The sequence below is a fragment of the Falco rusticolus genome, chromosome 1 (assembly GCF_015220075.1).
Source record: "Falco rusticolus isolate bFalRus1 chromosome 1, bFalRus1.pri, whole genome shotgun sequence".
In the NCBI taxonomy this organism is placed as follows: Eukaryota; Metazoa; Chordata; class Aves; order Falconiformes; family Falconidae; genus Falco; species Falco rusticolus.
In genome coordinates, this window is record NC_051187.1 from 3858082 (window position 1) to 3870112 (window position 12031).

Consider the following 12031-nt stretch of genomic DNA (forward strand, 5'->3'; position numbering starts at 1 on the left):
GGCGCAGGCGGGCGAGCAGAGTGTGAGCACAGCTGCATTTATCTTTCATACAAAGCCTTGGAACTAATGTTAAATTGATGCCGAGTCAGCTTTAGGAAACAAACGTCATTAGCAAAAGGACTGTAAAGGAAAGAGGAATTAAGTAGCATCTTGATAAAAGCGCTTGGAGAGAAGGGAGAAGACAGTCTCGGGCTCCGCAGTAAGGCAAGAGCTTGGTGAATTGTTTGCAAGGCTACTTGTGATGGGTGTTCCTAAAAGCTTTTTCAAAGGAGACTAAGTACAGATGTTAAGAACCAGTTGGTCCAACCTTTATGTGTTCCGCAGAATCGGCCTGGAGCAGCTCCCCCAGCAGAGGAGAGCTCGTTCTCCCGCACTCGGCACAAACAGGACTCCTTCACTTTAACCTTCGTAAAAAAAACCTGCGGCTCCACTTAAAATGCATACGGTTGATTTAGAGATTACTGAAAGGTTGTGACCTAAATCCAGGAGAGATGAGCTCATCCCTATATGTAATGGGGACCGAATCATTGTCTAAGGCAAGAGGGTATCTGCATCCTGTTCCAGAGACGTGAGCCCTTCCGTCCCAGTGTTGCCCTCTGTGCAACACCTTTGCAATCGGCTGTTTCTGTCACTCACTGTGCTTTTTAGCCATTTCTGGGCACAAGCTTCTCAGAGGGCCACGTCGGGCGTAACCCTTATTTCACCTGTCTGGCATAGACAAGCGACCAACGCTGTGTGCATCTTCTGAAAGAGCAGTACGAGTGGTCTCAGCCTGCTCCACAGGGGCCAGTCTGACACAGGCTTCAGATAAACGTAAACGTGGTGGTTCTAACAGAATCGATGGTTCAAAACCCTGTTGAATTCAGTGAAAAAAAGACTGGGTTTAGGAGAATTGGGTCTGGGATGAGGTAGGAGCAGGAGTTTGGATTTTGCCCTGTTGGCATTGAGGCTGCTCCCTGTGAAACCAAGCAAGCAACAGCCACAGTGCCAGCGCACGCCTGCAGAGGAGCTCAAACAAGACCCTCCTAGGGGCCCATCCCCGTGACCACACACGCCGACCTGCGTGCCTGACTCGCTGCCCTTCCCATGTCTGTGCAGAGCCCCAGCAAGCGACCGCGGGATCGCTGCCGTGCATGGGAAGCCCACACGTCCCCGGGGCTGCCACCCACGCATGTGCCCTGGCTTCCCTCCGCTCCTGCCATTCTGCAGCCGCCCCCCAAGCTGCCCCGAGCCAGCACGAAGCACATCCACCCCCCCCTTGGCAGAAGGGGGGATTTCAACCATACTCATCCTCGCTGCCTGCGTGAGGATGGCAGGGCTCTGCTGCGGTGCAGAAGCACAGCCATGAGGAGGGGGACTGGGCACCTCGGGCGTGTCTACACCTTCACGCACTTCTTCCCTGCGTGCTGTAGCGTCCCCTTTTTAAAGCCGTTGGCTTGGCTCCTGCCTTTCGGAGAAGAAAAAAAGCACAAGCAGCACACTGGGGTGCAGAGCCCCGTGGGGAGCAGCAGCATGGTGCGCTGCGGCGGTTCACCGAAGGAGGTGTCACAACGCATAGCGGTGCAGAGCAGCCGATGCAAACAGACAGGACGGTAAACAAGAAAAAAAAAAAAAAAAGAAAAAAAAAAGCAGGGGAGAAAGCAAAATCCAGATTGCCCTAATGTTTTTTGATGTGCTGCCATTTTATTACCACTATCAGGAGACATATGTAAATTCTACATGGTACCTATGAGCATCCTTTTAAATTTCAGAGCTAAAAGTGTATGTTGTATCAAAAAATATACTGTAGAGTTTTACAGGAAGAGAACACTGTGTGTTTTGTTTCTCTTCACATTAATTACCTGCTACAGAAAAATTCTCTCTGGAGATTATTGCTACAAGTAGAACAACCCACCCTCTATACTTGGTGTGTCTGGGAAGATCCTTCCGATGGTATCACTGAAGCACTTTAGGAAAGATCTTTGATTTAATTGAAATCATTATAAATAGGATGGCCGTAAAATACAGGACACAACCAGAAAGGGTGGGCCACGGTAGATTTTAAGCCCGTGCTGCCTTTTGCCAGGACACTAACAGACAGATGAGGATTTGGGGTGCCTCCGCATCCAGCAGCCCAGAGACAGATGCTGAATCTTGTTTTAATAATTAATTGACTCTAAAAACTGACCCAAAAGTCGAAGTACTGTTACTTCATCCCACACACGTGGGTACACCCAGGACAACAGCACGGGCTCTCAGCACCCCGTGGGCTTTTGATTAAAGACGTTGCACCCTCACTACTTGGATTTGCCAATTCCTGCAAGACGCTGTCTGAATAGTAATGCGTCTGTCTGAATTGGGTTTAGATCCAGCCAGAAAATGCCCCGTCTGTAAAGGACACATGCAGCGGCATTGCTAGTTTTTGGTGGGAGACGGACTTTTCTCGCTGTTTCAAATCGATACAGGCATAAGCCTCCCAAGCAGGGACTGTCTTTTTTTATTTTACATTTGCACCATCCTAATGAGGCTGGGCCCATAGCGGGGGCTCCTGGGGGCTTTGCAATGCCGTTACGAAATGCCCAGTCCTGTCCCTCTTGCAGTCAGCAGAGTTTTGCCACCAGTTACCAGGGGAATCGTTAGGAAGCGATTCACTAAGTTGGGAACGCCACAGCCATCAAAAGTAAAATGAGAAAGCATCAGCTGGAACATCTGGCTGTTTCTCCTCGGGAAGCAGGCGCCGCTCGCTGTGCGTGTCAGCCAGGAGGATGGCACCCGGGAGGGACCGCGGTGCTGCCGGCACCGCATCAGCAGTCGGGCCAGATGGTGGGTTTCTCCTCTCCCTGCGCTCAGCCCCCCCGTGTGCCGGGGGGCGGGGGGGGCACCTCTTCGGGCTTCCCCGTGGCCTGGCACCCACTCACCCTCCTGGGCTGCCCCCTGCGCCTTTGCCTTGCCACGGCCCCCCGCCCCAGGGCAAGCCTGTTTTCCAAAGCACCTTATCTCCCCTTCTTCCAAAAAAATCCACTGGCTATAACAACATCACTCCGTTCCTCACTCTGCCTCTCTGGAATGCCTGCCAGGGTTTACCCCTTCGGTTTTTATAGTACAGACATCTCTCTTCTTGTGCTTGTTTATTTTTTCTCAGCCCTTTCACTCCCTTACTGCCACTTCCCTTTTGATTGCTGCTTACTCTTGGGGTGACCTGACTCGGGAAGCCAGCTTGAAGTGGTGGTTGTTGGGTTTTTTTTTTTCAGGGAATTTATAGCCCACACTGGTGAATGGACTAAAGCATACAGAATCTTAAATGACTCTACTTAGCTGTCAGGAAGCTAAACACAAACATCCGAGATGCACTTGTTAAAATTTCTTCCTCAGAAATCGGAAAGGTTTCAATGTCCTTAATATTCATCAAAAGAAAAAGGGGTTATTAGCTGCGCTCCCCAGGAACGCGGATGCCGCGGGCTTCCCAAGGTGTAATTTGCTCACCTTGTGCACGTGTGGAGGAGCCGGTCCCCCCACTCAGGCCATCCCCCCACGTCGCAGGGTTCATAGCCAGCTCATGAATTTTTCACTGCTGTTCCCCGCGTGATGCTGGATCTTGCTGTCACTTCCCGCATGCTCTGCCAGAAGCGTTCCGTACGCGGTGGCATCAGCTGATGGCAACAACGCTGGGCTTCCTAGGAGAAGGCTCAAATTAGTGAACTTAGTTAAGAGTGTCAGTGTCCCACTGGCTGCCTACGCGTGGCCTTGGCTCCCAAAAACGTGCCCAGAGATGCAGAATCAGTGATCATTCCAGCAAAAGCCCGGAGGGGGGGGGGGGGAGTTGAGATGTGGTACTCTGGCAGTTACAAACCCTTGCACCCAAGGAGCATCTGAAATGATTCCTGTCTGTCTGGGCTCTCCCTCCAGGCATTGTCCGTGCCTCCAGTGTGTTCCCCATCCTAAGCACAATATTGCTGTTGCTGGGAGGACTCTGTGTCGGAGCAGGAAGGATTTACAACAGCAAAAACAACATTATTCTCAGCGCTGGGATTCTCTTTGTTGCAGCAGGTATGTTCTCCTTAAACTGAGTCCTTCGGAAGTGCTGCCTTTCTAAACTGGAAAGAAGGGCGGCTAAGCCTGTCGGCAGCTCTGTGCCTTACCCCTTTCCTGGATCGAGGGCATGAGCAACAACACACTAAGCAAATTTCTCAAGAGAAAAATAGGATTTTGAAGCTCTACAATAAGTATATTCTAGAAAAGCTTTCGGTTTTCCTGAAAACCAGGAAGCTAAATTCAGTAACAAGCAGGTTTTACACTGTTTAAAATGTATTAAACATTAGATGAATCAGGCATCTCTTACATCCAGGGCCCTTTTCTTTTATACGATGGCAGAAAAATATTCACCTGTTATAGGTGAGCCCGTTTTTCACACTAGAAACATCTGAAAGAGTCAGCCACATTGTCAATAGCTTTCCCTGAAGCCGAGATTAAGCATGCTGCATTTAGATGAAAATTCAGTAAGGTGGATGAGAACTTATCTTGATCAAGGTGAACAGCCATAGCCCTGAGCTCAAAATGTATTTATTTTTATTATTATCCTGAATGTTAGAAGCCCACTAACAATGTTAGTGAGCTCCCATATAATACTTCTTTCCCGCTGTGGCAATGAAGGGAACAAATCCTGCTGGATATTTTGGGATCCGTGTGAGCATACGTGACCCGGATGTGGATCTGTTCTTTGTTTTTCAAGAATGAACGAAATCTTGAGATAAATGAAAGAGTAAATAAATGTAATAAAATTTCCTGGTCATAATCTTTGAACGATTCAGGTCCAGAAAGTAATGTGGCTTGAGTTTGATCTTCCCAGCCACATAACCGCTGATTTATGTTTTTCTGTCTTTAGGACTAAGTAATATCATAGGGATCATTGTCTACATATCAAGCAACGCAGGTGACCCAAGTGACAAGCGAGATGAGGACAAAAAGAACCATTACAACTATGGCTGGTCTTTTTATTTTGGAGCCTTGTCTTTTATCGTGGCCGAGACCATAGGTGTTCTGGCTGTGAACATTTATATCGAGAAGAACAAAGAGCTGAGGTTTAAGACCAAGAGGGAATTCCTTAAGACTTCTTCCAGTTCTCCTTATGCCAGGATGCCAAGTTACAGGTACAGGAGGCGGAGGTCCAGATCCAGTTCTCGATCTACAGAGCCTTCTCCATCTAGAGACATTTCTCCGGTTGGCATGAAGATAGCAAGCACCATTCCCATGAACGAAATTTCCATGTACACTCTTTCCAGAGAGCCTTTGAAGGTTACAACGGCCGCCAGCTACAACGCAGACCAAGAAGCCAGTTTTCTGCAGGTTCACAACTTCCTTCAGAAGGAGTTTAAGGAAGGACTCCATGTCAACATGGTCAACAGGAGAACGACGCCTGTTTGAAGAACCTTCCTTCCTGGCGCTTTTTAAAGAAATATTGAAAGAGAATGGATCTGTCATGAAAGAGAAGGAGCGATGTTGAAGTACCCTCTCACCTCTCTAACTGTGGCATGTGCTGAGGTAGCAAGTGGAGATCCTCTGGACCAACATAAAGATGTTACATGCTCATAGCTTTTTTTGAAGCTATTCGGAGTTTGTTTCTTTCAGTTCTTGGTGTCACGAGATGAAGGCCGTTCATGTTCCTGCACTTTTGTGGTGTGTAAAAAGTCTTGGAGAAACTACAAAGGACTTGCCACCGGTGTGTTTTAAAGGATTACAGAAAAATTGTATGACTTTTTTTTTTTTTCTAATATTGAGATCCCTTAATACAGACTTGCAAATATAATTTATAACCAAGTCCAAGGATGAATGCGAACTACTCATCAAGTGAGCCACTTTCCTTTGACACAGCATAAGCTTTGCCTCTTTAAAAAAAAAAAAAAAAAAAAAAAAAGGGAAAAAAAAAGGAAATATTTTTGAAGGCAACACTTTGTAAAACTGACCTGTGCTACTGAAACCGTAGAGCACCCGTGTACTGAGCATTGCCGACTCCCTGATGGGATGGTAAGGGGGTCTCCCGTTCCTGGGCATAAGGCATCCCTCAGGGCAATGCAGGTGGGGGAGAGAAGGGTGGGTGCATCTTGAAACACCTAGGAAGGGAAGGATTGAAACAGGTGGGACTTGAGCATATTTGCAAATATCATTTCTTGCCTAACATTTAGAAAACTTGAATTCTCATTTTGACTAGCCCTAGTGCCTGATCCGGCAAGGTGCTGAGTGCTGTCTGTCAGGAGCCCCTATAGACTACTTAAGGCAAGAGGGAGAAGCAGAGCTGAGCCGGGGTGGCCCGCGCAGGCGAAGCCGCCAGTTCCCTGCGACTGCATTCCTGTTTTCCTTACTGCTTCACAAGTGCAACACTAACGCTACTGGAAACTAAGATATCTAAGCAATGTGCGTCAGAAAACGAGAAGCTAATACGTTCGGACTAGCAAAACGTCCTGCAGCAACGGGAACTGAGTGTTAACAGAACGGATGACAACTTTGTATTTTTTAAAATAGAACAAAAAGAATCACCGTTTATGAGATATTTATTAAACTCTTTTTATTATGAATAAGTGCCGCATGGTGCAAGGTATAGTTGCTTTTAGATGGAAATGATGGTTCGACCTAATTTAATTTATTTTGTAATGACGAATCTACTTACGTGCAGAGAGCCCACAGAAAACTCTATGCATCACCTAAGGGGGGAACTAATTTGTACCCTTTGCTTCCATATGTTTCTAAAAAGGTCTGAAATACTTTTTTTTTTTCCCCTTCAAATTCCTGCTTTCAATTTTTACACTTAGGCTTGGAATCTCAAATCTCGAGGGCCTGACTCAAAGGTAATTTAATTTAGCAGTACTCACGTTGATCTTAGTGACCGCTCGACCAAGCCATATGAGAATGAGGGAGGTGCCCGATTCCCCGTGGATGGATCAGGTGCAGCGGGAGAGGAGCATCTAATTCCTGTAGATTCCTTTGAATATACCCGTCATCTTTGCCTAGAAAATCTTTGCTACCAGAAGACTAGAGAAGTGGTGATGAGAAAAAAAATAAATCATGATTTGGAAAGCTTGGCTCACTGATGGTGGGTGATCTCAGCCAAACTGTTAAAACCTCTTTAGTCTTAATTTACCCGGCGATGGCCGCGGCGCCTGTGACTCGGTGGTGGTTTGGATACGAGGCTTTCAGCTGGTGGAACCAAGTCCTCTGGGGAAATCCCGGAGGAGCTGCCTTAACATCCCAAAAAGCAAGTTGAACCTCCTCTCCCCCCGAGGTAAACCCTGCCTAAGCCTCTCTCCTTGCAAGAACCAAGACACAATTCTCACAATTTTTAAGCAAAAGTCTTCCCCTAGTTGCTGTTCAGCTCTGCCCAGCCCTCAGCCTCACAGAGCAGCATCGTTATTTTGGCAGAGGTGGGTTGGAGCCTTCATCCCTGCTTGTTAAGAGTTTCCATTCAGGTTAAAACTCTGCTGGGATCCTTTTTCAAACCTCTGAACTCTGACAGCTAAAGCGAACAGAGTGATGGGAACGATTTAAAAGTAGAAAATGTTGTGCTACTTTCTGTATCAACACACTATGGAGAAAGATGTTACACAAGCTTTTTAAAAAAAAAATTCAGAGGCAGACGAGAAAACTTTTTTACCTACTTTTCGGCTAGGACAACATAAAAGAGCTCTAAAATTGTTAAAAGTTCTTGATGAAAGGTTTTTTTTACAAGAATCTTTATGCTTTCAAACAATAAATTATTTCCTACTTTTTGAGACTTCGTAATATTAAAATACTTTGATTAGCTATGATAGAAGTAGAAGTTTGCAATGAAAAAAAAAACCTTCTGTCTCATTAGTGTGTCATACTAAGTGCTAATTAATTTACATCTAATTATAGTCGATGTATTTTTCAAGTGCAATTTCCCAGAACTATTTGTTTCCCACTGTGTTAATAAACTAATAGTTAGAAATAAGTCCTCATCCGTGTTTACTGTAATTAAGAATAAAACCATTCCCTTTAAAACCAGGAGTTAGATATAGGCTGTTTTTCTAAACCCATGTACATTGAACTGGAAGTTGACAGTGTGAGGTTTGCTTCACGCGTCCGTTTTGTTCTTTTAATCCTCATTTTCTCCAGTGAACGTGTTTAAAACCAACCGACCATGTGATGCCAGCCAAAGTCCGAGGCTTTGCTACAGCCCGGGTCAGACCTGCAGAGGCACCTGCAGTGTTTTTATGCCACATCAGCAAAAAAAAGAAAGTCTTGCCGAGCGTTTCGGGATGTCCCGCTTTGCCGGAGCGCCTTGCCCCGGAGCTGGGCTGGTTACAGCAGCTCTCCTGGGCGCGATGCCCTGCTCCGCTCCCAGCCAGAGCATCCGCTCCTGCTCCAGCAGGCATCTTTGAAAAACAGAGCTGGAGCAGGGAAATATTCATGGGATGCTCATGGGATACGGGGTCTGGACAGGGAACAAAGGCACAGGGAGATACCAGGGACAAGAGTTTTAGTCCTGTGGGAGAATGGGGGCTGCGATTTAAAACTCATGGTCTACATCAAATTGCAGCGCAGTAATTTGTGCAACCAAAGCAAAAAAAATAATCGTCTCATTTGACAATTCCAGTAAAAAAAAAAAAATCCTCCAAAAATCAGTCTTTTCCTGTGGAAAACCTGATTCTGACAAAACTGAGAAATTTGCAGCATACCTGCCCATGAACAGTGTCTTGCTTCATGGCTGATCTCTCTCTACAGAATTAGTTTGTGCTCAGACTTTCAAACCACTCAGTCACAGTTAAAAAAAAATAAATAAATAAAAAAAATAATCATCTGTTCTTCCACATCTCTCTGGTTTCCCTGGACAGCACCAAACAAATGAGCCCCCGTTTCTCAAAAAGGCCTGCAGGTATCATCATCATACCATTAACGATAATCAGTCTTTTGGTGTTATCCTATAGCACACTGTAACAGCAGACCGAAAAACCAGCTATCAGACCAGATTCGGTTTTCTGAAAAACAAAAGTTTCAGGTCTATCGTCAGCGCTCTCCTCCTAGTTTGTCCTCCTCAATAGGAGTCAAAGGAGAAATCACTTCATATGCCCATACAACTAACAATAAACTATTTTTATATTTCCTTTACTTTCTGTATGGATCACATACCCGCAAGGGCTAATATATCATGTCCCTTGAGGCTCCGTTTCTGTCTGCAGTTCTGAAGTGTTATTTCCACTGTGCTTCAGTTCTACTGGTATAGTCACAACCATGTATAATGTACTTAATCCTTACTTTTTAAATAAACCATTTTAAATGTATGTGTTTGGTGTGGATAAAGGTATATAGATTTTTAACTTCCAGATTCTCTGAGCTGAGATTTCTGTGTTTGTTTTTCTGCATTTCTACATAGTTTGATTGCAGCTGGGAATGTTACTGCAAGCCTGTATGTCAGAGGGAAAAAACCTCTTCTTGTGGTCCCACAGACCACAAAATCTCCAAGATAAGCTATATTCATGATACTTCCAGACATTTGGGTTGGAAACTAAGAAAAACCTTCTTGTTTCCAGCTTAAACTTGGCCCATATGATTCACACACTGGTTTCAGTGCCTGGTTTGAGGCTGGTACGGTGGCCAGCGGCACTGCAAACCACCGTCAAGAAAAATGAGCCAGTGTCTTCTGAAGCACTAGCCCCGAGCCTGTGCTTTCCCTCCACCTTCTGAAGGCTGACATGAATTCACTTCTGAGCATCCTCCTCTCCCTGGGCTTGTCCGTTTTGCCTGAAGAAAGCTCGACCCCGTGTGCTGAAGCTCCACGAAAGCCTGGCTATGGTCACCACCACAAAATCCCAGTGGTGCGGGCAGCACCGAATGAGAGGCAGCACTTCAGCAGCCTCTCACTGCTCCCAGGCATCCCAAGCCATCCCTGCATGACAGACAGTATTTCTTCTTCAAATACTTCTTTTAGCTTTACCTTCCCAGTTCCTGAGCCTCCAGATTGTCTTAAAGAGGAAGACCACCGGTGCACCTCTGTCTGCCCACCTCTCCCCATCAATGGGCACGTCTGGATGGAGGCAGGGACTTGTCTTTCCAAATGCCTGCGACACTCCTAGTGAAGCAATTTGAAGCTCAATCCCCAGGCTGATTCCATGGAACTAAAATAAATAAAGGCTCTTCCCACACACACGTTGCTGGGCAGGTCTGGGGGTAAACACTGACCCCAAGAGCCGCACCCGCCCCGCTGCGAACAGGGGTGCGTCGAAAATGATGCTGAGGGGGAAGCAAAGACAGAATCCTTGAGGCTTCAGAAAGTGGCAAAAGAGCCCAGCGAGGAGGATGTGGCATTTCCTTGGAACGAGAAAACTAACAAACATGGGAGGTGCCGAAAATAAAAGGGAATGAGGAGTGCTCTGCACCTGTCCGCCGAGCGGCTCGTCTTACCGCCGCCTCGCTTCGCCAGAGCCGCAGGGATCGCTTACCGGCACGGCACAGCCGGCACGGCGGGCAGTATTTTAAGAGGATGAAGCCGTGGATCAGGCGTGCAGGCGGTGGCGGGGCATGGCAGTCGGTATTTTAAGAGGACAGAGCTGTGGATCAGGCGTGCAGGCGGTGGCTGGAGCTCCCTGGGGCTGCGGGGCTGGCGAGAGGCTGGCTGTGCCCAGTGCTGCGGGACCACGGCCTCCTTCTTCATGGCCGTGGGAATCTATTACAGACAAAAAATAAAAATAAAAAAATTAAAAACCCAACCAAAACACACACACACACACACATTTTTCTCTTGCCTTCAGTGATGGCAGGATTTCAGCCCCAGGACTGGGGAGCTTTTGGAGATGGCACTGGTGGCATCCCTGGGTACCAGCCCGAGCGCTGCGGGGGAGCTCCAGTCTGAAGGAAGCCACTTGCTGGGAAGCTGTTTGAGCCGAAAGCAGACCAGGCACCATCTCCGCCACCCGGGTCCGTTCTCACCTGCAGAACGCGCTTCTGCAGGAGGGGAACCACCGAGTTGGGTTAATCCGCTTGTGGGAAATACCAAGGCTGGTCTGAACGGAATATGGGAAGGTGCAAGTGCTGGGGAGCAGAGCAAGCCCGCACCCTGCCAGGGAAAAACCATGCCACGGCTGGTCTTGAGACACCTCCTTGGGCATTTTCTCCAGCAGAGAAACATAATTGTGTCTCTCACTCGCTGCTGCTAAAGCGCTAATTACAACACACCCTGCTTCCCAACAGGTCCTCATTAATAGTCTGTTTATATTTCACGTGATATTGATTTTTAAATGTGAATACTTGCCAGCTGACGCAGGGAGACGGCAGGAACCGTTCCTACAGGATTTAGGCATCGTGGTCTTCTGGATGTGCAGAAAGCTTCTGAGGTTTCCCTTAGCCCTTCGCTCCTCCAGAAATCAGCTTTGCTTCTGCATCTGCGGGTGGCCACCAGCCCCCCGGGGAGGCCAACTTCGCCCCCAGGCTGGGGACGGAGGCTCAGCCCGTGGGCACGGCAGCCTTTCAGCTCTCCCCACACCGGCCGGAGGGGCTGCAGGCGGTGCCACCGCACACCCACCAGCCACCCCCACCGGCAGCGGGAGCCAGGGCTGGCAGGAGGTGGCCGCAGTGCCCTTGCGATGCGGCTACACACGTGCATGCAGCAAACCCAGCGAGCCCATGGACCCTACAGAACACCTTCTTTCCCATGGACCAGTGGCTCTGGGTCCCCTTTTTTGGGGGCTGGGGACAATGTTTCACCTCATCTGCAGTAACGTCTCTGGGGAAGGCACTGCCGCTCACGCTGGAGCTCATCAGAGCTGGTTCACACCCCCAGCCCCGCTCGGTGGGGGAGGGAGGATGGATGTTTTTCCCCCTCTGATTTCACTTTAGTTGTTTCCTGGCTATTATTAGGGAGCTCAAAACAAAACCCAACCCTGAGGAACTTAACCAGATCAGAGGACTTCAATGAGAACAAAAAGCATGAGCCTTGCCAACACTGGAAGAGAGACAAAGACCAACACCAAAAAAAGATTAATGAGTTCCCACCCCTGCAGTCCTTGTGGGTTGTAATTAGTCTAAAGCGTGATCATTAGCACTTGCT

At 47.7% G+C, this 12031-nt stretch overlaps 1 protein-coding gene across 1 annotated transcript in view; it reads left to right on the forward strand.

Annotated features, from left to right (window-relative positions):
- Positions 1-9269, forward strand: part of CACNG4 (calcium voltage-gated channel auxiliary subunit gamma 4) — a 43460-nt gene extending 34191 nt beyond the window's left edge. The window contains exons 3-4 of the mRNA XM_037405150.1: positions 3886-4026; positions 4862-9269. Of these exons, the coding sequence (XP_037261047.1) occupies positions 3886-4026; positions 4862-5400 (680 nt within the window). The 3' untranslated portion in view covers positions 5401-9269. The remainder of the gene's footprint in view (positions 1-3885; positions 4027-4861) is intronic.
- Positions 9270-12031: the final 2762 nt, after the last annotated feature.